Source organism: Canis lupus (assembly GCF_048164855.1).
Source record: "Canis lupus baileyi chromosome 15 unlocalized genomic scaffold, mCanLup2.hap1 SUPER_15_unloc_2, whole genome shotgun sequence".
In the NCBI taxonomy this organism is placed as follows: Eukaryota; Metazoa; Chordata; class Mammalia; order Carnivora; family Canidae; genus Canis; species Canis lupus.
The window spans coordinates 128,493-155,813 of NW_027326421.1; the positions used below are offsets into that span (position 1 = coordinate 128,493).

Consider the following 27,321-nt stretch of genomic DNA (forward strand, 5'->3'; position numbering starts at 1 on the left):
GGTTTAAGTTAGCCCCAAGCTGGGAAAAGGCAGTGGTCCTCGAGAGAGAAAGGGGCACAGCAAAAGAAAAATTAAGGTTTGGACCAATTTAAAAATTAAGTGGCTAAGGTCTAGTCCCTGTTCTAGCTCTAGATATCTGAATGACCTGAACCTCACTGGGGCTCAGTTTCCCCTTCTATAAAAGAAAGTGAGTAGAAGGCAAATTAGATGGTCTCTGCTAAGGAGCAATTCAAGTCGAAGCTCCCCCGGCTCCACACATCAGGGTGGGAGGAGAGGACCTGCAGCTCACAGCCCTACAGATGCAATAGAGCAAAATATGGAACAAGAGGAGCCAACTGAACTGCCAGCACTCAAAACTGCCGGGCTGGGCAGTGTGCGTGTGTCACCTGCACAGGATTTCTCTGGAATGGGACAAGGGCAGGCCTGTCCAGAGAGCCTGCAGCTTAGAGGGGTGAATGATGAGCACAGAAGAGCCAGCACAATCTTCTAGCAGCCACACACACACAATACACACACATACACACACACACACACACACACACACACACGGACCTCGCCCAGACTTTGTAAGTGAAAATGTATTTCCTGATCGAGCGCAGGAAGACAGGCCCCCTGGGAAACTCTCATCTCTCATCTCACACATTTCTTGATGGCACGCAATTAGTGGATCACCTTAGCAGAGCAAGAGCGAAGGTGCTTTCACACTGCTTGGCTCTGCCCCAAGAGGCTCCCGGGTGAGCCTACAGAAGTGTTAGCAGCATTCTCTCCCATCCTCATCCTCTTGTAGCTTCCTGAGCTCAGATAAAAGGGTCTCTATACCTAGAAACCAACAATAAGCTCTGCTAGGTGGCTGCTGCTAAGTCTAGTGTAAACCAAAAGAGTCAGGATTGACTCATAATCTGAGAGCTCATTTTCATCTAGAGAGATGGAAAACTCCCCCGAGGGGCAGGGGGAGTAAAAATAGTCTTCCTTTAATTTGGCCAATGAGGATATATCCACTCACTTTTCCCACCCTGTCATGTCATAGGACACAATGGCTTCCAAAGGGCTCCCACCCCACTCTAGTGACACAGGATCCTGTTCATGTACAGCTGTCCTATGTCTGTCCAGCCTCCTCCAAAGGATAATAAATGCTTATTTTTATTTGCATTTATTCTATGCAGAATTTACTCCCGGGCCATAAGTTTTTGTTTCTTCAGTTTCTCTAAGAAGCATGACCAGGAACACAAACAGAGGTGTGTGTTCACCAGGCCTAGTCTGTATTTAGTTCAAACACTGTGTCACTTACGCAATGTTATGTGACCAAAGGGACCAAAAGTTTCCCCTTGTGACATGGCCAAACCACCAACACCTTATGACAGGTGCAGGGTGGGAGATTACCAAGTTTACATTAGAGTCACTGCAGTTGGTGCCTTGTCCTCTGAGCAAGGTGAGGCCCTTGAGATGGGGTAGGCGCTGGAGGGAATGCAGACCCACCTTCCCCGCCTCAATGAGAACAGCACTGCTTTTATTTCTTGATCTCTCAGGCTAAAACATATTAAAAATTGCTTAGAAATTATGACCCCACGAGTCCCCTGATACGATCATCTGTGGGAAGACTAAGATCAGTCAAGTATCAGCCATCAGCACCATGAAAGAAGGGCTGTCTGCCAGGAGAGGTAAGTTTTGAAGAGGGAACACACACACAGGGTGGGCAAGGGGCAGCAAGGCACCAATATCATGAGGTAGGTTGTTTCTTCAGTGGAGGTTTCACTAGGCTAGATGCTGGAAAAAACTTCCACATGGTCCATGAAGAAGAAAAGAGGAAAATCATCATTGACTCTCTCAGGGAAGAACATATCTCTCAGATATGCTGACCCCAAGCTCAAATATGCCATATGTTCCCATAACTCATATCCTATAATAACAAATAGTGGGTTGAAATCACCATGGCCATTATTTATAAAGATGAAAATAACTGGCAAAACACAGATTGTTGTTACACAGAATCAGATGTACCTTATGTCAGTGTTCCTCACATGATAGCTCTTCATTAGAATCTGATAGAAATAAAGATTCTGTAGAAATACACAGGTACAGGAGTGGGCTGAGGTAACCTCCAAAAATGGTTCTCTACTGCTGGACCCAGAAAACCCTACAAAATCATACAAGTCAAGAGGTTCAAATCTTCGTGTTCACTTTAAGAACACACATCAAACAGCCCAGGCCATCAAGGGTATGCATATCTGAAAAGCCACCACGTATCAGAAAGATGTCACTTTGCAGAAGCAGTGTGTGCCATTCCATCGCTACAATGGTGGAGTTGGTAGGTGCACAGGCCAAACAGTGGGGCTGGACACAGGGTCGGTGTCCCAAGAAGAGTGCTGAATTTTTACTGCACATGCTTAAAAATGCAGAGAGTAATGCTGAACTTAAGGGTTTAGATGTAGATTCTCTGGTCATTGAGCACATCCAGGTGAGCAAAGCCCCCAAGATGCAACGTAGAATTTACAGGGCTCATGGCCGGATTAACCCATACATGAGCCACATCGAGATGATTCTTACTGAAAAAAAGCAGATTGTTCCTAAACCAGAAGAGGAGGTTGCACAGAAGAAAATGATATCCCAGAAGAAACTGAAGAAACAAAAACTTATGGCTCAGGAGTAAATTCTGCATAGAATAAATGCAAATAAAAATAAAAACAACAACAAAAAGAAAAACACAGATACGGAAATATGTCCAGAGTATTCTGTTAAGCAGAGAAAGTTCCTAACAAAAGAAGATGCATATATGCACAAATACATATGTATAAAATATTACAAAGTATAAACATTTCTGAGTGAAAAGATTGCAATTTTTTTCTTTTTTAACTGTAGTTTCTGATTTTTTTTTCTGCAATGAAAAATATATTACATATGTGGGGTTCTTTTAAGTTAAAAAGTATAGGGGTTCCTGGGTGGCTCATTTGGTTAAGCGCCTGCCTTGGGCTCAGGTCATGACCCCAGGGTCCTGGGATCCAGCCCCATGTATGGCTCCCTGCTCCAAAGGAGTTGATTCCCCCCCCCCCCCCGCTCCTACCCCCTCTCTGCTTGTCCTCACTCTCTGTCTCTTAAATAAATCAATAAAATCTTAAAAAAAAATAAAAAAAGATACAGCACAGTCAGCCTAGAGAGGGGAGGAGAGGCCTTTCTCAGGATGGGGGCAGCAGAACCCTTCTAATGCCAAGCACCCTGCTCCCCAGCACAGCCTGTACTGCACCTCTGCTGCCCCCGTGCGGTTTGGGGAAGACCTGGCACCCAGAGCCTAAGGAGGAAACCTGAACCAGACTCCAAGGTTATCTTGGACAAATTCTTCTTTCCCCTTTCACCACTTCATGGTGCGCATTTGTCCCACTCATGAACATGGGACATGGGGCTTCTGCAGCAGCACGTGCCAAGGTGGGCATTCAGGATGCTAACAAGATGGATACAGACTCTGGCAGGGGTTCAGGACCCAGAGATCCACTATGGCAGGAGAGAAGGTGGAGGTAAGACGGGGCCCAGCCTCTGGAGTCGAATATCCACAGGCAACCATGAAACCAGAATCCTAAGGCGGTACTGGAAACTGTCTCCTTTGCCGCAGAGGCTTGAGGTGCGAGCACACAGAGCTGGTAGTTGCACTTATTTCTGCCACCTGTCTGTGGAGCACCTCAGGTGACCGCCCTCGGCCTGCTATTTGAGCATAGACATTCCCAGAAATGCAGAGGGAAGCCCAGTGGGCTTGTCCAGTGTTCCCAACGACGGTAGTTTTAACTTATGAGTAGGAAAGCCTGCTGCCTGGGAATCAAACCGTGAAGATGGGAGCCAAATTTAATGTTATTATCAAATGACAGGCAAGTGGACTTAACCTTAATAACTGCAAAATCATTATTAAGCATTAACACTAAGCCTTAAATGAACAATATTTTTCTTATCTAAAAATCTATTCTTCTCTACTTGAATTGTCAGCTCTATAACAACTAAGGGCGACAGGATCCCTTGACTAATGAACATTTTAATTTTTAAAGTATAAGTAGGCACTGTGTACACACACACACACACACACACACACACATTCTGGATTAAATTCCCCACCCTTTAACCCTGTATCTTAACTCCTTTTTCCTAACTCTATGCCTCAACCTCTCTTGCATATGATGCAGGATAACGTTCATTATGCTTCTCCTATTCTAAGGCTGCAGAGCCAGATGGCCTGCATGACCTTGGGCAAACCACCTACCATTCTGAGTCTCAGTGATCTCCTCTATAGAATGAGGATATTAATAGGACCTCTTCCTAGGGCTGTTGGAAGGTTAAATGAGTTAATATCTGTGATGTGCTGAAAACAGTACCTGGCAAGAAAGTGCTAGAAGAGCCCATTAACTCACTCTGTCCCATAGTTATTTTTAAAAGTAGCCTTGAAATGTAATTAATTAATTTTTATAAAGAGTAATTTAAAAAACAAACCTGGTTTCTTCTTTTCTTCTCACTAATAGCCACCATTTGTTACCAAAGTTGGGTGACGATGAAGTGGCCAGTCCCTCCCTGCCCACCTCTAAAGTTGAGTGTCATTTTCAGGAGAATCAAACTTATCAGCCTTATTCTCCAAGCTTTCTCCCATCTATTTGAGGAAAAGTAAAGAGAACACACATGCGTGTGTGAGTGTGTGTACAAGGGCATGTGTGTGGATAAGGTAAGTGGATCACAGTCGCCCAGAGCCCCTGGGCACAACCATACTTTCAGTGTGATCTCTTCCACTTCCCTCCCGCTCTGGTCCTGGACCTGCCCCCTCTTGTCCCCACCTTCCATCAGGCAGTTTGAGCAGCATCTCACTCTAGCGACACTCACCTGTTGGTATTCTCCAGAACCTCTACTTTCTTCCGAAGCTCCAAGTTCTCCGTTGAACAAGACTCCACCCTATAGGGGAGTGAGAAAGAAGAAAATTAGTTGTATTTTGAGCAAATGCCAAGCTGGGAGCTAGAGTGGAGGAAGATGGGGCTCACAGAAGGAGGACTGGGCATCAGCTACTCTAGAGAGGTGAGAGAGAGAGCCTAGCCAGCCTAGGTCAGGAAGAAGGGTAAAAAGACAAAAGAAAAAAAAAAAAAAGAGATGAGTAACACATGCCTCAGGTACAGAAAATGAATAGGGATGGGACACAATGTAAAGCCTCCTAGAGTGTTCCAAACTTGATTCCTCTCACCTGCCCTATTGCTCTCAATGCCCATCATTCACCTCCCTCATACTATAGGAGCCTGGATGCTGCCAGTTGGATTCACGCCCAGAAAGACTAACAGGAGACTTGCTTGGGGCAAGAGGGGAAGACAAAAACCCAGCCCCTCAAGACAAGGAATCCAGCTGCAGGAGCGTGCATGCCCGGAAGAGGCAAGAGAGGCCATCTTGACCCTGGAAGCCTACAGCAAATAATGGAATAGAGTGGGACCACTTAATGGAAAATTATCAGTATCGAAAGTAGGATGCAGAGACACCAATTTTCAATAGCAAAGTCAAGAGCCAGCCAGAATGTTCCAGAATGTTCTGTTCTTCTCTGCAGACCCACAGGAAGATTCATTTCTGGACTCCATTTCCATCTTAAGTGATACTCCTTTGTCAGCTGGAGAACTATATTCTAAGGCCAATATGGAAATTGTATTTCAATCATGTTTTTTTAACAGCCCTCCTGAGATTTTGGGCTATTTAGAAGAACAAAAGGTGCCTTCCAGTGTTTTTGTGGGAAGTCACTAGCCAGTGGCGTGAATTATAGTGGCTAGAAAGTAAGTAATGCCAGCCCGACTTTCTGCACTGCCTACGTGCTTTCTCTAGGATGTGAGGGATGTGGCCAAAGAGACTGATTAATCAGCCCCGGTCCTTTCAGCCGAAACAGTGCCTCTCCTCTGAGGAAAGCTCCAGGAATGTGAACGAATGTTAATATTTGCACTTGTTTGAAAGGAGACCTTCAAGGACTTGCTTCCGTTAGAAACGGTGTGGTCCAAATGCCTAAGATTGAGTGTACTTTTTACTTCTGGCCCTATTTATAAAGCTTCCCCCCACCCCAGCCCCGCCCCCAAAAGCCACTAGGTGGCAGGCAGCACACAGCTGATGAACCAACGGGCTCTGACGGTGGCCAGAATGAACTTCACTGGCTTCTCGGGGAAAGCAGATGCTTTGCGCACACCCATTTCCCTATGTCTATCACCCAATAAACACACCCAGTTTCGCAGGAGGCTTACTTTTTCTCCAAGCTGTCCATGTATTCTTTCTTCTTTCTTCTACTCTCCTGGGCAGAAATCTGAGATATAAGGGGAGAAAGAGAGATTAACCTCCTGCTCTGTCAGTATGTCAATTACGAGTAAATGGAAGAGAGGAGTCTGTTGGTGCAGAAATCACCAGAGCTCCCCCTCATTTTTGTGGCCCCTCTTCATTTACTTAACCTGCTGGCTCATCTGTGAGTCACTTCTTCTGACCTCCCTGGTTTCAACCAGCCTGTGTTGTCACCAGGTCCCATCAAACTGGGCCCCGTGTGGGAAGCATGGCAGGCCTGAGTCAGAACAGAACATGTGGTTCACAAGCCATCTATATGGTCTTAGATAAATGATTTCAACTCCATGGGGCTCAGTTGGCTCAACTTAACATATAAACGAAGATAGTTGGGCTCAGTCATACATAATCCTCTACTGCTTCTGTACATGGGCCAAGAGTCATAACTGACCTCTTTTTCTTCCTTTTCCTGCCACCTTCCTTCTGGTCTGCCTGTGCCCGAGCCATGCCCTGGGGCCTCACCAGCTCTGATCTGCACTGTAGGGGCCTAGGGCTAAAGAGACTCCTCAATCCAGGCATAGAACAGTGGACAATAGAATTTTTTTTTTAATAAAAAAACCCAGTGAAAAGTTAAACAAGCACCCATACTGCATTTATATTTATTTATAAATTATATACACACTCACTAGAAGGAAATAATGTATATATTATAAAACAGAAACTAAAAAGGCTAAGATTAAAAAAAATTAATGGGAGTTCTGATGTTTTCCTCTCAGCCCCAAATGGATCCCCTCAGGCACCAAGGAGTATGCACACCCAGTTTGGGATCCACTGACCCAGAGGATGGGCAAAGGGACCAGAGAAACACAGCGATCAGTGTTCCAGTTCCCTGCTGGGGAGCTCTCCATGGCTCCATGGGACGGGCCAGTGTTGGCCACAGGGAAGGGGGCAGTGGGAGCACACAGCCTGGTCATGGTCTCTGCTCCTAGAAGCACCTAGATTTGAAGGGGTCACCTTGTTCTTGATTTTCCTCCGAATTTTCTTCAGAGCCTTCTCCTCTGATTTTGTTAGAGGCAATTTGGTGGGGATGGGATAGCCCTCGGCGATCAGGGTCCTCTTCTCCTCTTCAGTCAGAACCAGTGGGCCTGATCCTTGCAGTTTCTGTGCCGAACAAGGAGCAGTAAAGGGTCAAAGCGGGGCAACTGGGCACACTGAAGAAACTTGCAAACATCTGAGAGAAAATGATGCTCACCTGCTTTGGGTGAGAAACGAGTAGTTGGAAATGGAAGCAAAGATGGAGAACACTCATGTGTTCTCATGTGTTACACCCGAGGATTATCACTCAAGGGAAAGGGTAAAGAAACCTCCACCCCTCAGTTCTCAGAAAGTACACCACTGGCTAACACATCAAAGGTAAAATTACAGGAGTCATTTCCCACATCTCCCAAGATTGCATGGCCTTGGAGTGATGGCGGATTCACTTGGAGCTCTGTTTGTGAAAGAGTTTCCTTGTTCTCCTGAAAACACAACTTTGCAAGATGCTCGCCTCACACCAAGGGTCACTTCTTTCCCCCACTGACAGCTCAGGGGCCAGGGTTCCCAGAAATACACCTGCAGGTACATCCCATGGAGGTCTCTGGCTTGAGGACAGTCCTGGATTGTTCATCATCAGTGAAGATGAGAACTGTAGCTCATCCCATTCAGCCCATAAAAAAATGATGTATTTATGTAGTCAAACAAGCTGAGTGCCAACTGTGTATGAGGCCCATGTTAAATGTCAAACACTCAAAACAAACTGCCTCTCTCAAGCTATAGCTTGTGATCAAGACTAAGACTGAATTAACACCTATTAAAAGCTGAGGGCAATTACGTGCTACGCTGTAATATCAACTCACGGTGCACTCAAAATCCAGGGAAAGAGACACACGAGTGTGTGTGACAAGCAAAGCCTTAGGGTAGGAGAGGAGAATTGCACTGGGCCTTTTGAAAAGACGGGGATGACTTACATAGAGGAGGGCATTCCACGCAAAAGGCAGTATTCTGAAAAGCACTTAAAGATGCTACTCTGCCTAGAATGTAGAAGAAGTTCTTGAAACAGTGAAGAGTCAGGGCACCTAATACAGAGTAGAAGCATTAGGGCTTGATACTAAGAGCCAATTGAGCAACACAACACGCTGTGGAGGTGTGATATTGGGAGGATTTCCTCCATAAATATGTAGACTGGACTGATTGTAGGAGGACTCACAGATAATAAGGATGAAAGCTATTCTAGTTACCAAAGGGGTAAGGAGTTGAGTTAGAGTTAATTCCCTCATCCTTGGTAATGGTGAAAGAAACAAACATGGTCACAGATCGAGAACTTTGTGAGACACACTGAATTTAAATTGCCAAAAATATATTAATTGAGAGATGGTTCTTACGGAACTCTTAAACATCTCACCTCATTCAAATTTTCTCTATGTGATATAAATTCAATAAGGATGATTATAATTTTATCATTTTTCAGATTTCACAGAAATCAACGAACACCTCAGAACAGTAAAATGTTAAGTATCTGTCCCTATTTTTATCTGGGAATAGGTGCCCTTATATACGTGAGGGATGAATGATGACTCATGCTTTCTAACCTGAGTCTCTGGATTAGGAGTTGGACCACAGACAAAAAAAGTTTAAACTATATTGTTGAGCTTTTGACCTCAAAACATTTGATCTCAAAGTTTAAAGATCATCAAATATTGTCTATTTGAAAAATAAGCTATTTCCTGTTGTAGGCCATAGGACCATCCAAACTGCTGGTAATATTTGTGACATGACTTTGAGGAGGAAGGGAACACAACATTTTTACTATTTGTGCTTCTGGTGATGTCAGAGAAACATAGGAGTAATAACTGAAGGAGGAAAAGGAGGAGAATTGTGTTAGCATGGTAAGGTTATAGGCAAGTCTTAAAAAATGTTCTTTAAGGAGAGCCTGGGTGGCTCAAGGGTTAAGTGTCTGCCCTTGGCTCAGGTCATGATCCTGGGGTCCTGGGATGGAGTCCCGCATTAGGCTCCCCGCAGAGAGCTTGCTTCTCCCTCTGCCTATGCCTTTGCCTCTCTCTCTCTCTCTCTCTGTGTCTCTCATGAATAAATAAATAAACATTTTTTAAAAAGAAAAAAAAAGTTCTTTAAGATGGTTATCACTGGTTTTAGCAATTAAGCCTACAATTGTCTTCCAAGAACAGAAGTCCAGCAGCCTTGAAGAGCACCTATTCCTAGTGAAGTTCCAAGTGACCAGAGGGAAAGGACTGGTGTCCAGAGCTGCAGATGGGGTTCTAGAATACTCACGTGAGGCGCTGTGAGGAGAGGAGAGTTGGACAGGGCAGAGGGGGCCCGTGCCACAGCTCTGGCCGGGCTGTGGGTCTGAGGCAGGCTGAAGGGGTGCAGGCGGGGGTTGGGGCTCAGGCTGCCCTCTGAGTCACTGCTGTGGCTGCTGGGAGGGGTGGGAGGTAAGTGCAGGTGTTCCACGGAGGCTGAGGGAAAGAAAGTGGATGGCATCTATCAGACAGCAACGAAGCAGAACTTGGGGGTGACTCAACAACTGTACATCCACATAGCGCAACTCAGGTCAGCTGAACAAAGAAAGGGATGAGGGTTCTGCGTGTGCAGATATGGAAAGATCTCCAACATCTATTGCTCAGGGCGGGGGCATCCAAGTGCAGACCAGCGTATAAAGTAGCCTTCCTTTTGTATGAAAAAGGAGAGGAGGACAATACAGACTCATATTTGATTGTCTCTGCATAAAGAAACACTGGGAAATATATAAGATACTGATAAAATCATGACCTCATGGGAGTTGGGGTGGGGAATTAGAGTAGACGGTGGTAGTGCCAGCACAGCTTCTCACTGTGTTCACTTCGTATCATTTATATAGCTTGACTCATCAGCAATGTTCATGTATTAGGTCCTTGAAAAAAAAATCAGCAGAACCTGGGGCCCACGAGGTTTCCCCATGGCTGCTTTGAGAAAAGCTCATTTGTTTCCAAAGGAATGTGCATGGTAGGGCCTGTGGGCAAGATGCCAGGCATTCTTCCTTCAGAAAATACTAAAGCCATCTGTAGATAGGTAGGTAGGCACTGGAAAAGAAATCTGTGTGTGTGTGTGTGTGTGTGTGTGTGTGTGTGTGTGTGTGTGTTGGGGGCCTTTCTGCTCCATAGTCCCCTAGCATCTGAAAGCCCACCTCTTGCCTCTCCTCGGGGGGTCCCAGACATGCTGTCTGCTGGAGCGTGGGCCTCAGTTGGTGTGACCAATCACACATCTCCAGGGCAGCAGGGATGGGCTCCAGAAGGGAGAATTCACTGAGTTCGACCTTTCTGACAAAAGAACTCTGCTTTCTCTGGTCTCCGTTCTATTCCCACCAAGCCCAAATGCCTTGAGAGCCGGCCACTGCCAGTGAGCCAAGGGGCGTAAACTTTGGGTAAGCCTTTCTCCCCACACCCTTCCGGGGACCCAGAACAACAGAGCCCTCAGTGGCACAGCTCAGCCAGAGAAGTGCTATGAGTGGGGAGGGCCTTCTGAGGTACCACTGACCTATGAGATACCACCCAGAGCTGCCTTTGGTGGTGACAAGCGGTAACTAGGTGGCTCTCTCTCTCTCTTGAAATACCTGAATATCCAAGATAACAGGTAATGTGCCTCTCAGCCACCCTTCCTGCCACCCTCCCCGCTATTCACAGCAGAGTTCTTCTCTCTTTCTTTTCTCTCTCTCTAACTATAACCTTCTCTTTCTCTTTTTCTAACATAGTGCCTTGCACTATGCTACCCTTTATCTCTGGCAAAGTCTTGCCAGAGAGCTCCCTAGGTTTTTTAGTGTCTCTGGGTACTCTCAAAGCTGAAGAATATTCTAGAATAATCCTGCATCTCCCCACTGCCAACATCCCTGCCGGCAGTCCTGGGGCCTCACATATGTGTCCACCTAGAAAGACTCCTGAGAGTGTCAACCAAAGAGTCCAATGACTTAAACGAAGAGGCTGTTGGACCGAGGTGGCTCTAATGCCGTGTGGCCTACGTGAGCAAACCAAAATCTACGCCTCTAGATGCATCAAGGTTACCAAATTGAAACCTAAGGACAACCAATTACAAAGAGCCAACAAGGCTTTACACCTTGGCCAATCAATAATTTCCTGACTTTGCTTTGGCAAAGTAGAAAAGTCTCTCCCTGAGCTTCCCGTTGGTGAAACACTCCTAACACCAATCTGCTTTGGCACTGTCAACGTGAATACATTTTCACTCAAATAAACTCCTAAAACAAAATTTTAATATGTCTCCGCTTATCTTTTAACAATGGTGGAAAAAAAAAAAAAAACCCAAAAGCAAAATGTATTAGGGGCTCCCACTGTCCGCCACACTATGCTGTTCAATTCCAGAGAACCAGCCAAGTGTGCCTAGAGCTTACTCGTCCCGTTCACATAGCACCGTCCAAATTAACCTAATATTTTTCTCCTTTCCAGGTAGAAGGTGCTCCACAAAAAAAAACAGAAATGGCATGACAGGAAAGGTGAGGGAAACTCAAGTCCCCTCTTTCCTACTTATTAAGAGCTACTGACCTGGCTCTCAATGGCTCAGTGTCAGATTTCTAAATATCATTTGAAATGCCAGTTTCAGATTACTTAAAAGGTCTGGGAACAACAAGCTACTTTGCCTAGAAGCTCCACTGCATACAAGGATATTGAATTTCCCCCTCTCTGTTTATCTAGGATAACGAGGAAGGACTGCCCGCCACTTACTTTACTGTGAATGTTTCTCCTCCAGTGATCCCAGCATCTGAGGCCACTAGGGGCTTCATTGTTATAGTTGGGACACTTTCTGAAGCATATTGCAACATAAACTAAAAGACTAATATGTGTAGCTTTCATGAAAATGAAAGGAATTACTTTAGAACAGTATATAAACTGAAAGACACCAATGGAGAACACTCAGTGGAAAGAAATATTGTCTCTATATATGGATTCTAGTCAACATTGTTCATTTTAAGAATGTAATCATTTCTTACTGATAATAAAGGCAAATACTAACCCTGATTAAATTGTCACAGACAAAACCCTGAATTTGTTTCTAGTGGAATGAAGAAGGTTATGCTTTCATGAGAACTATTCATTTGTAACACCCATAGATTAAGTATACACAGAAGCCTTTTCTATGACAATTGCACAGACGAATTTCTTATTTGTTGACCACACTAATGAACTGTCCTTCTAACCTTGTCCCAAAGACATAGATGAAAAGGAAGATGATGGCAGGTCCAAAGGCACAGAATTAAAAGCACAAGGCCCCTGCAGGGATGTCTCAGTTAAAAAAAAGGCAAAGAAAGCTTCCTTCGACTCTATGACATTTGACGGTCAGTGTTCAGGATTCCTAATTATGGGCTTTGTTCAAGAACAGGAGGGAGAAGTCAGAAAGAAACTGACATAGAGGGGCACTTGGGTGGCTCAATGGTTGAGCATCTGCCTTCAGCTCAGTTGAGATCCAGGGTCCTGGGATCCAGTCCCACACTGGGCTCCACACGGGGAGCCTGCTTCCCCCTCTGCCTATGTCCGTCCCTCCCTCCCTCCCTCCCTCCCTCCCTCCCTCCCTTCCTTCCTTCCTTTCTTTTTTTCACTTCCTTTCTCTGGATGTCTCTCGTGAATAAATAAATCAATTCTTAAGAAAGAGAGAAAGGAAGAGAAGGAGAAAGAAAGAAAGAGAGAGAGAGAGAGAGAGAGAGAGAGAGAGAGAAAGAAAGAAAGAAAGAAAGAAAGAAAGAAAGAAAGAGAAAGAAAGAAAGAAAGAAAGAAGAGAGAGAGAGAGAGAGAGAGAGAAAGAAAGAAAGAAAGAAAGAAAGAAAGAAAGAAAGAAAGAAAGAAACTGACACAGAGAAGGAAAAGCGAAAAGTGTGACAACTTTGAATATGACATTACTTTGTTATAAATGGATGGCAAGACACCCAGTGAGATGCATGAACTAATTATAAATAATGAAGAGTCTCCTTACAACTACTGTCATCTAAAATTAACATTTAAAAACTCTGAACGACCAAATTGTGAATTTACAAAGAGTTTAGACTAGAGTTGCTTCAAACAGGCAAGGCAAAGTGCCTCTATGCATGTTTGTTTATCTGCCTCTACTGATCACCACCGCAGCACAGGGAACCAGGCTTGATTCACACGTTCACACCCAGAAGGGCAGCACTTGCCTTGTGCATCAGCAACCAAGTCATAGCTGACTATGAAGGTTTTGGAAACAAAACAAAACAAAACAAAACAAAAAAAACCCACCTCTGCTAGGAGTAAAAGTAAAACAAAAGATTTAGCATAAAAGCCTGAAGCATAGACATATTTAGAGAAAAGATTTAAGCATATACATATACGGGAAATTAAAATTTAGCTTTCAAAATGTGTCTTTAGAATCAAGGTTTTAAAGAGCAGACTTCTTGCAGAAAGCAAGCTCTAATCCCGACACTTTCTCCCACATTCGCTTTCTCTGTGCCCTGACATCTGGTCACCTGAAGGAAGGCAGGGAGAGAGTAAACAGACCTTCTCTAGGAGAGAAGTTTAGGAACTGATCCACTTCATGAGGCTCCAGCTTAATCTTAGGAATAATTGTCTGGCACGAGGAATCAACCTGGAGGAAGAATTTCAAACACAGTTTTTAAAACCCAGTAACAAAACTTTAGGGACACCAGGGGAGTTATTTGTCATCAAACTATGTGTCTTCCTGTCCTGGCAGCTCCACTTCTCTCCGCTGGCAGAGGCAGGCTCCTTCTTTGACGGGGAGGTGGCTTTGTTCTTGACCTTTCTCTCCCTGCCAAACCCAGCACTACAGCTGATGGAACACTCAGGATGCCAAAGCCAAAAAACCAAGACTCATCTTTCTATTGTTTTCATGATCATATAAGGCCTTTTATCATGAAATAATCTAGTAAATTTGTAAAGGGCCACAGGCCTCCACTAGTTTGTCCTATAGCAGGAACTAAACAAACCCTCCAGGCTTCCTCGGGACCCACAGCATTTAATAATAAAACTTTCAGTGCAGGAAGGACAAAAGCTCTCTGGCCTATGAGTGGAGCAAGGCTGTGACTGATTTTTCTTAGTTACATACTAAAAAAATCAACTGACCTAACATCTCATGGAACAAGGAGACTAATATACACTCCAGGAGCCCAGTGCCATGAAAAGATCTAGGCAGAGAATGAGAAACGAATTCTACAGGACAGCTGCCGAGGTGCTCTGTCCAGAGTCCCCCATCTTTTCCAAGATGGACTGTAAAGAGCAATAAGCACAAGTACACACCGAAGCTTTGGTGACTCTGCTGCTTCTAGGTGACCTCTTCCTTAACACGTTTGGGTAGATATGACACTTTGCTCAGAGGAGACCTGACTTAGCATCAACAGAGTCAGTGTTTATATGTAACCTCTGGACATTGGAAATGCCGGGAGAGAAGGTGAAATAGGCATGTAGGCATGGAATCAAACAAGGAAGAAATGCCCAATTTTGTATGTTTTTCCATGCATAATACAATAAAACTTGGTTGGTGGGAGATCCCTGAATTGGGTCAGGGCACCTCAACATTGTACTAGGAAAGTAAAACGTCACACGGGAAACAACACTTCCATCAGCCCCAGCATGCAAGCCAAGGATCGCATCATTAGTTACTTCCTCTCTTTCCACTGGTCTAAAAGGCAATCCCATGGAGAGTTTGGCATTTTTTAACTGTGGATATCCATCTATTTATCATAATTTTGTAACAGCAATCATTGGAAAAATAAAATAAATTAATCAAAAAATAAAAAATAAAAAATAAAAAATAAAATCAGACTTGCTACCAATTTTCTGAACATAAACTTCCTATAAAGGAAGTAGTATAATCAATGCTGATCCCAGGTCAACATATCCTTACTATACACCTACATATAGGCAATTATATATCTTGAAACACATATAGGCACTAGCTCCTTAATAGGTTAAATGCCGTATTTGAGAATGAGAATCCATGTCTTTTGAGTCATGTGTGTGTATAGAAGAAAAGAGAGCGTACCCCAGGATTCATTTCCAGAGGGGGTTCCTCCTTTTCACAAGGGGTGGAGATGGCTGTGATGGTCAGAGTGACAGAGGGAACAAGTCCTGGGGGCGGCTCCTCTGTAATCGGCTCTGTCTTGATGGTTGTTGATGGAAAGTCTGTAGACAGGTACCATTTCTCACTTTCCACTTCATCTATGGGAAAAAGACAAGCAGACGTATGAATCTGTTCACAGTATCGGACAGAAGTAAAACAAATGACCACTGATCTTGCTCCTCAAAAAAATAGCTCCAACAATAAGCTACTGAGAGTAGAATAAGAGGAAATAAAGTAAGCGTGTGAGAGAGGAGATAAATGGATAAAGAAATGAATGGTGAAGTAAGAATCTATACTTGTGTTCGCTTGAGTGTAAGTAAGTATGCCTACGGAAACCTCGAGAATACACATAAAAGAAAGAAACCTGCCTTTCCTGGTCAGAGTAGGAAGGAGACTAGGTGGATGGGAACAGAACAGGAAGGAGAATCTCAACGTGTGACGTTTTACACTTTTCGGTTTTCAAACCAAGTGACTGGGTTATCTATTTAAAAATAAATAAGTACATTTTTAAAAAAGATTTCTTTATTTACTTGAGAGAGAGTGAGAGAGTGGGGGGAGGGGAGAGGCAGAGGGAGAAGGAAAGAGAATCTCAAGCAGACTCCCCACTAAGCATGGAGCCCTACACAGGCCTGGATCTTACAAGCCTGAAATCATGATCCAAGCCAAAATCAAGAGTCAGATGCTTAATCAACTGAGCCACCCAGGTGCCCCAATAAGTACATTTAAAATTAAGAAACAGGGGCGCCTGGGTGGCTCAGTGGTTGAGCATCTGCCTTTGGCTCAGGACGTAATCCCAGGGTCTTGGGATTGAGTCCCACATCTGGCTCCCTGTGGGGAGCCTGCTTCTCCCTCTGTCTATGTCTCTGCCTTTCTCTGTGTCTCTCATGAATAAATACCTAAAATCTTTATTTATAAATAAATCTAAAAATAAATAAATAAACTAATTAATTAATTAAAAAATTAAGAAACAAATGGCATGTAACCAGAGTCTCAGGAGAGAGGACTGAGGACCATGGTTAGGTGGGCGCTACTCTTCTGTCAGTGGACAGTTATTTGTTCTCTTTCTTTTTTCTTCTCACTCCCTGTTTTTGTACTCTGGCTTCCCTACAACCCCACTTATGCCTTAAGCCTGACCTAGACTTCCAGAACTTGACCGAGCCCTCTGCAAAATTTCAGAGTTTGTAACAAACATCAGCCTTTGCTGAAATGGACCAAAGGTCTAGAGAAAAGGGCTGGATCTTGGCAAGTGTGGATCTTGGCTCACTACTGGTTTTCATGATTATTACTGGGGGTTGTGACAAAGGAATAACAGACAGACGCACCTCTACATTCTTCTAGAAGCTTACATCCACCTGTTTCTTGCCAAACTACTTCAGAGCTACTAGCAGAACACAGACCTGAAAAGGAGGGAGATGGGCAGGATAGGAAAAGACCAGGAGATTGCAAACAGGTGCAGAACAAGAAAACAGAGATTCCCAAAGTCAGCATTCCTTACCTGAAGCCATGTTTACTGGTGAGACTAAAATAAAGCAAAGATATGTTCCTTGCTTTATGAAAATGTTTAAACACACGTGCACACCCCGCATGCTTAGGGAACCCTGTGTACAGAAGAGCAAAGTTGTTCCCATTAGGAAATGATTTTACCCTCAAGAATTGGACTCAAGCTTTCTTAAGAAAAGGTACATGAAGATCGTTTAGAACTGTTAGAGGCGGGGAAAGAGCAGGCACAGAAGCTAAAAACTAAATTTCACAATAATTAAAATTGTGTTTCCTAAACAACTTCCTCAAAACCCAAGAAAACGTTAGATTCGCATTTACAAAGGAAAATGATTCCCCCTTTCCCAAATCCAGTTTATAATTGACTTGATTAATTATCCCAGCCCTGAGTTCTTTCCTAAGGCAAAGTAAAGATGGGCAAAACTTCTGTGGGTTGAAGATGTTTTGCTTTTGGAACTGGTTCTATAAAGCTGCTGAGTGCAATGGTGTGATGGGAGAATTTCCATCATTCATGGGGTGCACACCACATCCTGGCCGAGGGGGAAGGGTAGGAAACAAAGGGCCTTTTGATGGCGGCCAGGGGAGGGAGACCACACTGTACTTGACACCGAATTCTGCTGGCCAGATGGGCGCCTGGCTCAACTTAGGGAAGCAAATGGTTGAAGAGCCAATAGACGAGTCTAATACCTCCCTCAAAATAAGCTTAAGAACTAGAAAATTCTATCACCAGCAAGGAAGACACACTCAGGACAGATCTGAGGAGGAGCTGGAGAGATAGAGTACACAGATCACATTTTCTCTATTCAGCAATGACATATGGATGCCTTTGCTTTGTGAAGGCAACACTTGCAGCCTGTCCACACTGCATGGTATTTATCCCTGCCAGAGGCTGGAAGTGAGATAGTAAGATGCAATACTGCCTCAGTGTATTTAAAAATCAACAGTAAGGAGGCATTGCTGAGAAAAGGTCCCACCAGGAAGTTGTGAGATAAGGCCAGATCCCCTGGCCATGCGCTTATGACTACTTTAATGAAGCTTAATTCTTGGGGGGAGGGGGAGCGGGGACGGGTGAGCAAAAATAAAAACACAAAGCAATACAAAACTATAAGACAAAATGAAGACAGGTAATGCAATCAGTTCTTCCAGTGTAGCTAAGCCAACCTCAAATATAGGTCAAGATAGTTTATATTCTTTTTTTTTTTTCTTAAAGATTTCATTTATTTATTCATGACACAGAGAGAGAGAGAGAGAGAGGCAGAGACATAGGCAGAGAGAGAAGCAGGCTCCATGCAAGAAGCACGATGTGGGATTCGATCCCTGGACCTCAGGATTACGCCCTGAGCTGAAGTCAGACACTCAACCACTGAGATACCCAGGTGTCCTGATAGTTGATATTCTAAATGCTCAGTGTCCTATAAGCCTATTTTAAAATCATATATATATATGTGTATATATATATATATATGATTATGTATACATACATACATATAAAATTATGTGTATATATATACACATTTATATTTATACTAGATACAATTTATATGATCATATATATACTATATATGTGTGTATATATATAATCATTACTGTGTCAGGAATGGAGACTGAAGGACAAACAATGATACTTGAATTCTGAAGCAAAACCTCCTCTCTCAAAGACGACTGAACTCTTCCAAGTGAGAAGCCCAAGGAAGTTGCCTGTCTTCCCATGAACTTTGTTGAGGACAAAATACCAGCATTGCCTTTATGCTTCCACTTCAATAAAGTGACTTATTACTCCAACTTAAAGATGATTTTGTTTAAAGATTTTATTTATTTACTCATGAGATACACAGAGAGAAGGAGAGAGGCAGAGACACAGGCAGAGGGAGAAGCAGGCTCCATGCTGGGAGCCTGATGTGGGACCCCATCTTGGGTCTCCAGGATCATGCCCTGGGATGAAGGCAGATGCTAAACCGCTGAGCCACCCAGGGATCCCCATGATTTTGTGTGTGTGTGTCTGTGTGTGTTTAGAACACAAAGTTTGCTTTAAATATTTTTTTAAGTGAAGGGATACCAACCATACTCCTACTCAATTAAGAGAAACACTTTTACAATCCTGAGGTCTTTTATTCTCTTTACAGTTACCATGCCATGAATTCATAGGGAATGGGTTCCAGCAGTTCAGGCTCCCTTCCATTGGTTCTCACAAAGTGTGCTTCTTTGGTGGGGACCCAAGTACCTTGCTTCAGTTGGACCCAGGTACCTTTCTCTTTGGCTTCCTTCTTTTTCTGATCATTTTCTTTCACACACTTCAGGAAGCTATCTCAGCTCTTTGAGTGTTTAATATGCTCAATGTGGACATTAATTCTCTTGGCAAGAATCTTGCCCTTAACTTGTTTGTTTACAACAATGCCAACAGCATGCTGAGTAACATTTAGACTCTTCCAGTTTTGCCATGGTAACATTTGAGGGGCATTCCTTTTTCAATAGTGCCCATTCCCTTGATGTCCACAATATCACCTTTCTTATAGACTCGCATGTATATGGCCAAAGGAACAACTCCATGTTTTCTAAAAGGCCTAGAGAACATATAGCGGGTACCTCTCCTCTTTCCCTTTGTGTTGGTCCTTTTGGCAAATTACTGAAAGATGGTGGTTCCGGCCGAAAGGTCCCCATGGTTTTTGAATTGGAAAGAGGTTTAAGGTCATGAAGCTCAAATACATCAATTTTATTATGAGGAAATTGACATGCAGGTCCAGATCACACAGTGAACAAGCGGCAGATCCATATCTCTGCACTCCTGTAGTCTTTCCATTAAAAAAACAACTAAAAATGTAAATAAATATTTGTGCACAGATATGCTTACCGTACCATTATTTATAATCACAAAACACTGAAAATAACCAAAACAGTAAAGAACAAAGGCCAGTTGAATGAACTATGATGCATCTACACATGGAACATTTATATATACAGTAATAGTATATATACAAAGTCTTTTTAATAACACGTCAAAGAAAGATTTATTGTAGAATATTTTTAAAATCTGGATATAAATTTATATACTATTAATAAAGAAAGTGACAGGAAAAAAAGACGGAAAGGAAGTATGTCAAAATAGTAAAAATGGGATCCCTGGGTGGCTCAGTGGTTTAGCGCTTGCCTTTGGGCCTGGGCATAGTCCTGGAATCCCAGGATCGAGTCCCGCATCAGGCTCCTGGCATGGAGCCTGCTTCTCCCTCTGCCTGTGTCTCTGCCTCTCTCTCCCCCCACCACCCCCCTCTCTATCATGAATATATAAATAAAAAAATCTTTTAAAAAATAGTAAAAATAACTCTGGAGAAGAATTCAGAATATGAATGACTTTTTTTTTTCTTTAGATTTTATACTATTTTAAAATTTCCTGTACTGGGAATACACTGTCCCTGGATAATCACACATGGTCATGGCCTGTTTCTACCTGCTGTATTTTACAATGCCTTATGATGGTAATTATTAAACAGAAGCCCCGGTTGCTCAAGGGGGTCCCTTTAGAGTCCCTTGACTCAAGAAAAGTCAATGAGTACTTTCATATTTGTTCTAAATTGCATAATTGGCTTCAGGTCTATACTCATCCCTCTATCATGTCCATTTTGCCATGTAATTTCTCAGTGCCCTCCCGCTGTGGACTAATCCTCACCTTGGATTAGCTACATGACTTGCTTTGGCCAAAAGGATATTAGCTTCCTAACACAGGTAGTGTCTTAAAATGTACTTGTACAACTGGACTTACAAAACTTATAATTTTGCTATCCTAATTAAAAGGATATGCCAGGACAATCCAGTGACCCCAGGAAAAGGAAGGCAGCCATGTAAAACAGATTTTGTCCATTTTGCCATGTAATTTCTCAGTGCCCTCCCGCTGTGGACTAATCCTCACCTTGGATTAGCTACATGACTTGCTTTGGCCAAAAGGATATTAGCTTCCTAACACAGGTAGTGTCTTAAAATGTACTTGTACAACTGGACTTACAAAACTTATAATTTTGCTATCCTAATTAAAAGGATATGCCAGGACAATCCAGTGACCCCAGGAAAAGGAAGGCAGCCATGTAAAACAGATTTTGTCCCCCAATGAGCCTGACCAAGATCAGCCAACTCCCATCCTTAAACATGTGAGTAAATCTGGTTGAAACTAGGAAAATCACTCAACTGGGGTATCTAGAGTAGTCAAGCTCTGGCAAGGCAGAGACATATGAACTGTAAGAGCAAATGATTATTGTTAAAGCTAAAGAGTTTTGGGGTGATTTGTGACATAGCAATATAGCTAGCTTATACAATATAGCTGAACGTATATACAGGAAATTAAATCCATTACATCAGAACCCACTGCAACAAAATAGCTGTACCTATTTGCCATAATTCCTCTAAACTATCATTTGTGAACCATACCAATAAATCTGTAGATCAACTGATTAGATCTACCAGTTACATCATAAAAGAAATGACATGATATGAACAAAGTCAGCCAGTACAAAGTTTGGTGAAAATAACATTCCAGTGGCAGTTGACAGTAGAGTTTTCATCCTAAAAACTACTTAAGGGCTTGTACTCTCTCTCTCACTGGAAATAAATATCAAATCAGAGAAAACAAAAGGACATATGTAACCTATGAGGCAGGGAATTAGCAAAGGGCAGAGTGAAAGGGAGTAAGTAGAACATATATCACAATTTTCCACATAGACTTATTTTTGTAGTTTTATTTTATTAGAAAAAGATCAGTAACGCCACCCGGGCTCAGAGCTGAATTATCCTCAGATGTTTGAATAAAAACAAGAATCAGTACACTCTACACCCACTAATTTCTAAAACCTGAAGCTCAGATATGGAGGAGAAAAAAACCCTTTTTTTCCTAAATTATGCTTACACGCCTTTTAGGTTTCATTTCAGAAGGAAAACATCACCCAATAGGGTCAGTAGTACATACCACCAGGCATAAGAACAACCCCCATATCATCTGATTTTATTTATAAACAGCTTCCTGTCAAAGGTCAAACTCAACTGGCACATTTCCTCAGCATCCCCTTTTAGTTATCAGCAAGGAAATAAAAACAAGCCAGTGTCTCCTAGTGGTGAGCAAGTCCTTCCCCTCCAAGGACAAAATGGAGCTGCTGTGAGAAATGGGGCTAGACTCTAAATAAGATGACTCACACCGCAGGGTGCACGGGAAGGCCAGGAAAGACAAAATTGAAGCCAACGTGGAAGCAACACCACAGTGCACATCCTCAATCACTTCCATATGCAATGCATAAATAACTTCATCGAATAGATCCTGATTCCTTGGGAAGGAGGGGAGGAGATTAAACTCTAAATTAGCAGGAGCCAGGATCTTTGCAAATATGTTACACACATACTTATATATGTATGTGCACATATGTATATAGTGTGTGTGAGTATGTATTCTTAAAAAGAGAAATCACATGGGGGCAAATACCACTTATATGATACATACACCCATATATATCCATTTGCTATTTATACAACAGGACTAACGTGAAAAGGAAATTTTTGTAAAGTATGCCTCATCTAAATACCTCAGCATTTGATAACTATGTTTGCTCTTTGAAATTTTTCAAAGGAGTTGGCAAATCGGGAGTGAGTTTTGCTGCAAACAGCTCTTAAAGGAAGAAATGCTACTAAAGCTGGGTTCTGGAGCCTGGGAGAAGGGCAAGAACTCAGCTGAATGTGTCAAAATCCTATTAAACTAGAGCCCACCACATGTTGGAATGGAAGTTAGAGGCCAGTCTGTCCATGGTCCCCTCCCCGAGAGCCTTCACCCTGAAGTAACCTTCGGTCATGAGTGACATGATGAAGTGTGGAAAACAGTAAAAATAGCAAATGCTCCACTGTGAGTGTTTACTATGCGCCAAGTATTGTTCTAAGAGGTTTACATGTATTAACCGAATCTTAAGAGCAGCTCTGTAAGGCAGGCAGGCACTACTGCTACCCACATTTTCTAGACAAGGAATCTGAGACTAAATAACTCATCCCAAGTTACCCAGCTGGTGTGGGGCAGATCTGGGATTCACAGCTGGTTCTCTTTGCCACTTCAGTATACCGTTTTTCAACAGACCAATAATTAAATAGGTCTCTAGCCAAAAGTGATTTTATTCAGTTCATGTGTTTTAAGACCATAATTAGCCCCTACAAAAGGTGCAATATTGGTTCTTGCTGTCTTCTCAGCTTGGTTTATATAGAATCCAATGCTCCCGAAGATCCACAGATTAAGATCAATGAATAATAGCTAAAATGTTTTGAGTGTTCGCTACATGCCAGGCACGTTCACTACTGTTCTCAATGTTTTTGTAGATCAGATGGACCTCTGTGATCAGCACAATTTCTCTCAGATGCCTCCCTGACTCCGTGTCCTTTCAGTGCCTGTATGGAGAACCTCTTTCCCTTACTCTGGTCATTCCTACTGTGGCCAGCTGGTGCGTTATAAATTTAATTCTGCAGTAATCTGCTTAAAGACAATAATATTTATTTAGTGCTTACTAATTGACTTGCCCTGTTGTGAATATTTAATACACATTAATTCATGTAATCCCTACCACAGCAGTATGAGGTAGGTACTATATCATTATTTTCATTTTAAAGATCAGGTAAGTGAGCAACTTGCCTAAACTCACCCTATTAGTAAGTGGCAGGGTCCAGGGTCAAATCTGAACAATCTGACTCTAGAGATTAGCAAGTGTTCTGCACTCAGCCTCTCAGGTCCTCCTATAGGATAACATGTTTAGAGTATGAATTAAATACCTATAGAACAAATGGTTGACTTCGAAAGATTTATTTAATACACACAAAAAAATCTCTCCTGTATACTTCTTTTCCTTAAGCAAAGTTATGTCTCTCATGCATGAATATCCAAAGTAACTTCAATTGCCAGATAGATGTGCACATTGTTTTCTTCTGCTATTCTAACATTGTAATGGTTGGGCAGACAAAGAAGTCATTCATTCTTTTTTTTTTTTTTTAAAGATTTTTTTTAAAGGGGAAGCATCATTATTCTTTTTGCCTATTATAAAAAGAAAGTAAAGGTGATACCAAGAAAGGAGGTGAGTAGCAAAAGAGCATCTATCATAAACCCAGGCATCTGACTCAGAGAGGACAAATGCTCCTCTGCTTGTCCAACCCACCTCTGTGGCTCCAGCCCACCCACGTCAGAGGATGGGTTCTATCCTTGCAGATGACTTAGGAACTATCTACCTTTCCTACCTTTTCCACCCCCCCTCTATAATGGCTCTGACCAACTGATGTTCTTGTCACCAGCTCAAATGAAATGTGATGAAGATTCAGCTGTTTATTGTCTCTCTGTGACTTTCTGTCCAGTCTCACCTCCTTGGAACATCTCAACATCACGATGTCTTCAACATGTCACACTGCAAACTCAAGTCACCTATGACTCATCTCTACCTTTTACTCCACATACTGGATCATGGGCTATTCGTGCTACGGGTTTCATCTAATTATTTCAAAACCCATTATTTCTTTGCCATGCATGCTACACACCCTCCCTTTCCTCCCTGTATTACTGATCTATGTCCAGACACACCTTCCATGCCCTGGCATCATCAGCCATGCAACATTATTTTCTTCTAGTCTTCCCCAAAACACCATCGTATTTTCCTAAAAATCTGTTTCCCCAAAAGCCGTGAGTCTTGGCTCCTGCCAGGCTTCTCATTTACCAGCAGCATTGCTCATCTTTAGCTCACAGTCTATAGTTTTCAGTCCAACCTGTGACAATAGCTCCATAAATTTAGGGTCTCCATACCAAGCAAGACTACCCAGCCATCCCTCACCCTTGTTACTACTAAAAGCCCAACTGGCTTAATCAGAAGGAAGATGATTATTATTTACGTCCCTGGTCCCACCTTCTCTAGAACCTGAAACAGCCATAGTTACAATCCCTTATTTCATCCAAAATAAAATTACTTTGGCTTGTGCATCATAGAAATATTATATCAGATCACTTCAGTACTTGTATATTTTATGCTGGGTCTGTTGGTATTTTATATATGTTCTAATTTTGTTCCTAAGTCATCTGCAAGGATAGTGGCCATGTCTAGTTCTCTCTGAACAGACTTAACTCCAGTACGAAGTTTCTTCTTTAGGAAGAAGACTGAAATTGAAGAACAAAGCAAATGAATACCTAGTGTCCCAATTTAATTACAAAGGAACATGACTAAAATAGAGTAATTCATGAAGATACCTACCATGTGGTAAGGCACAAGACTTGGACATCCAAATATAAGCTTTTTTCCCCCCTAAATCAGAGTATAAAAATATCCACAGACATTTTACTTGAATGTTTCTGCTTATCTCTTTATAACCTTCTCTTTCTCTCTCTTCCTCTCTGTTTTTGTAGACAGAAAACCCTGCTTGGCGTATGGTTAACTGCCTTAATCATGGGGAGAAATCAATGAACTGGATGCAGGATGTCTTTCTGGTGGTTTGGAAGGCCAAACCCACATTCTAAGGGCTGGCTCTTGTGGATGCTGAGCCCACATGAAATTCTGTAGCTCTAGTGTTTCACAGAAGTCTATAGTCAAATTCAGCCCTGAAGATAGATGACTCCTATGTAATCTTAGATCAGATTTTCTCAACCTCTTTTTTTGGAGGGGAGAGGGTGTGCAGGCTCTTCTGAGGATCTAAAAAAAGGTGTAAATGTTCTCAGCAGAAAAATCGACAAATGTAGATAGCCCAAAATGTTATATACAATTTTAGGGGTCTACAACCCACCTGGCTCCATGATAAGTTAATAGGATAAGAGCACCTACATATACCCTATATATCTGGCGTGGGGTTCAAGGAGGGGGGAAGGGGAGAAAAGAGGAGGGAGAGAACAAGGAAGGAGAAGATTAAGGAAGAATTGGAAGATGGAAGAGGAGAGGTTTTTAAAAGGGAAGAAACAGGGACAAAAAGAAAGAGAAAAATCCTAATAAACTAGGACAGGGTCTATTCAAACTATTTATCACTTTCTTTTAGGCTTAGGAGCAACTACAGAAGAACTCCACTTAATCTGAGTAAAATTGGACAAGGAGGGATCCCTGGGTGGCGCAGCAGTTTAGCGCCTGCCTTTGGCCCAGGGCGCGATCCTGGAGACCCGGGATCGAATCCCACTCGGGCTCCCGGTGCATGGAGCCTGCTTCTCCCTCTGCCTATGTCTCTGCCTCTCTCTCTCTCTCTCTCTTTTTCTCTCTCTCTCTCTCTGTGACTATCATAAATAAATAAAAATTTTTAAAAAATTTTAAAAATTGGACAAAGAGATCTGAATTACTGGCTTTTCCAGGTATAATGAAATAATTAACTCACTATCCATCACTAGAAACTGGGACTCCTAGTTCTGCTTAAGCTCTTTTCCCAATGCAAGAGAAAAAGAATATAAAATTTAACGTGAACAGCAATTATTAAATACGTATGCATTGCCCAAAGAGCAGGTCCCCTTCTCAAACAGGGAGGGGACCTGCTTGACAGAGCACATGGTATAAGAGGGATCCTTGGAATTGATCCTCCCTCAAGGCAGATGCAAAATCGGGGTTCAAATGAATAAAATAATTCTGCGCCCATTCACACAAAACTCAGGAAAATACTAAAAGTTCCCCATCTACTCATGTCCACTGTCTTAACTTTGATTTCAAAGTCCCAGTGGTTACTCTCCTTGTTCATGATTCCCTATTTATTGTACAAGTGTTTTTTCTGGCATAGGAAAGTGGCTTTAATTCAGAAAAATACCAGTATTTGAATATAGACTGTGGATCAGAAACCCTTTGCAAAATATATTTGATCCACACTACCTGTCCCCAGCATATCATTAGCACATCCCCTATTGCAGCACAGGATCTATAAATAGAACAAGGCCCGAGGTGAGGGAACTGAAAGGTGTGTGCTTTGGCCTAATGCTAAGAAAGGCTTCCTGTAAGATTCATGGGTTCTTTTTTCTCCAATACTCAACTACTGGCAGAGGTGGCACTCAGGAGTTCCCCTATGCTGCATTTCTATCGATTACAATTAAAATACAAAGAAATCGTTTCATCATGGAAGAGAAAGAGACCTTGAACTTTTGGAAACCTGCTTATTTGGAATTATTCCACTAGAGATCTTGTTTTAGAGAAATCCATGACCTCACCCTCGGAACATCAGCTTCCACACAGCCAATGCCACTGTCCCAGCTCTACTCAAGGCTTTAAGATTTCAAGATTCCCCGCGCCCCACTGAACCTCCCCTCTCCCCCCACCAACCAAGTTCTGCCTCATTCATGCAACATTTCCTATGATCTTCCTTGGGCATGCTCCCTCTGCTCTGAACTTCTACAGTTTAACTCCCCTTGAGACATTGTTTATATTCCATCTGGGAAAGTATTGGAGTATGTGGCATTTTCACCAGACTCTGAGTTACTTAGAGGTGGGATCCAAGTTTCACTACCAT

General features: G+C 42.7%; 1 protein-coding gene across 1 annotated transcript in view; it reads right to left on the reverse strand.

Moving 5' to 3' along the window:
• The window catches only part of CREB3L2 (cAMP responsive element binding protein 3 like 2), a 117,751-nt gene that overhangs the window by 19,286 nt on the left and 71,144 nt on the right, over positions 1 to 27,321 (reverse strand). The window contains exons 3-8 of the mRNA XM_072819018.1: positions 15,301 to 15,476; positions 13,800 to 13,887; positions 9,577 to 9,761; positions 7,267 to 7,413; positions 6,225 to 6,283; positions 4,846 to 4,914 (exon numbers count right to left, since the gene is read on the reverse strand). Of these exons, the coding sequence (XP_072675119.1) occupies positions 4,846 to 4,914; positions 6,225 to 6,283; positions 7,267 to 7,413; positions 9,577 to 9,761; positions 13,800 to 13,887; positions 15,301 to 15,476 (724 nt within the window). The remainder of the gene's footprint in view (positions 1 to 4,845; positions 4,915 to 6,224; positions 6,284 to 7,266; positions 7,414 to 9,576; positions 9,762 to 13,799; positions 13,888 to 15,300; positions 15,477 to 27,321) is intronic.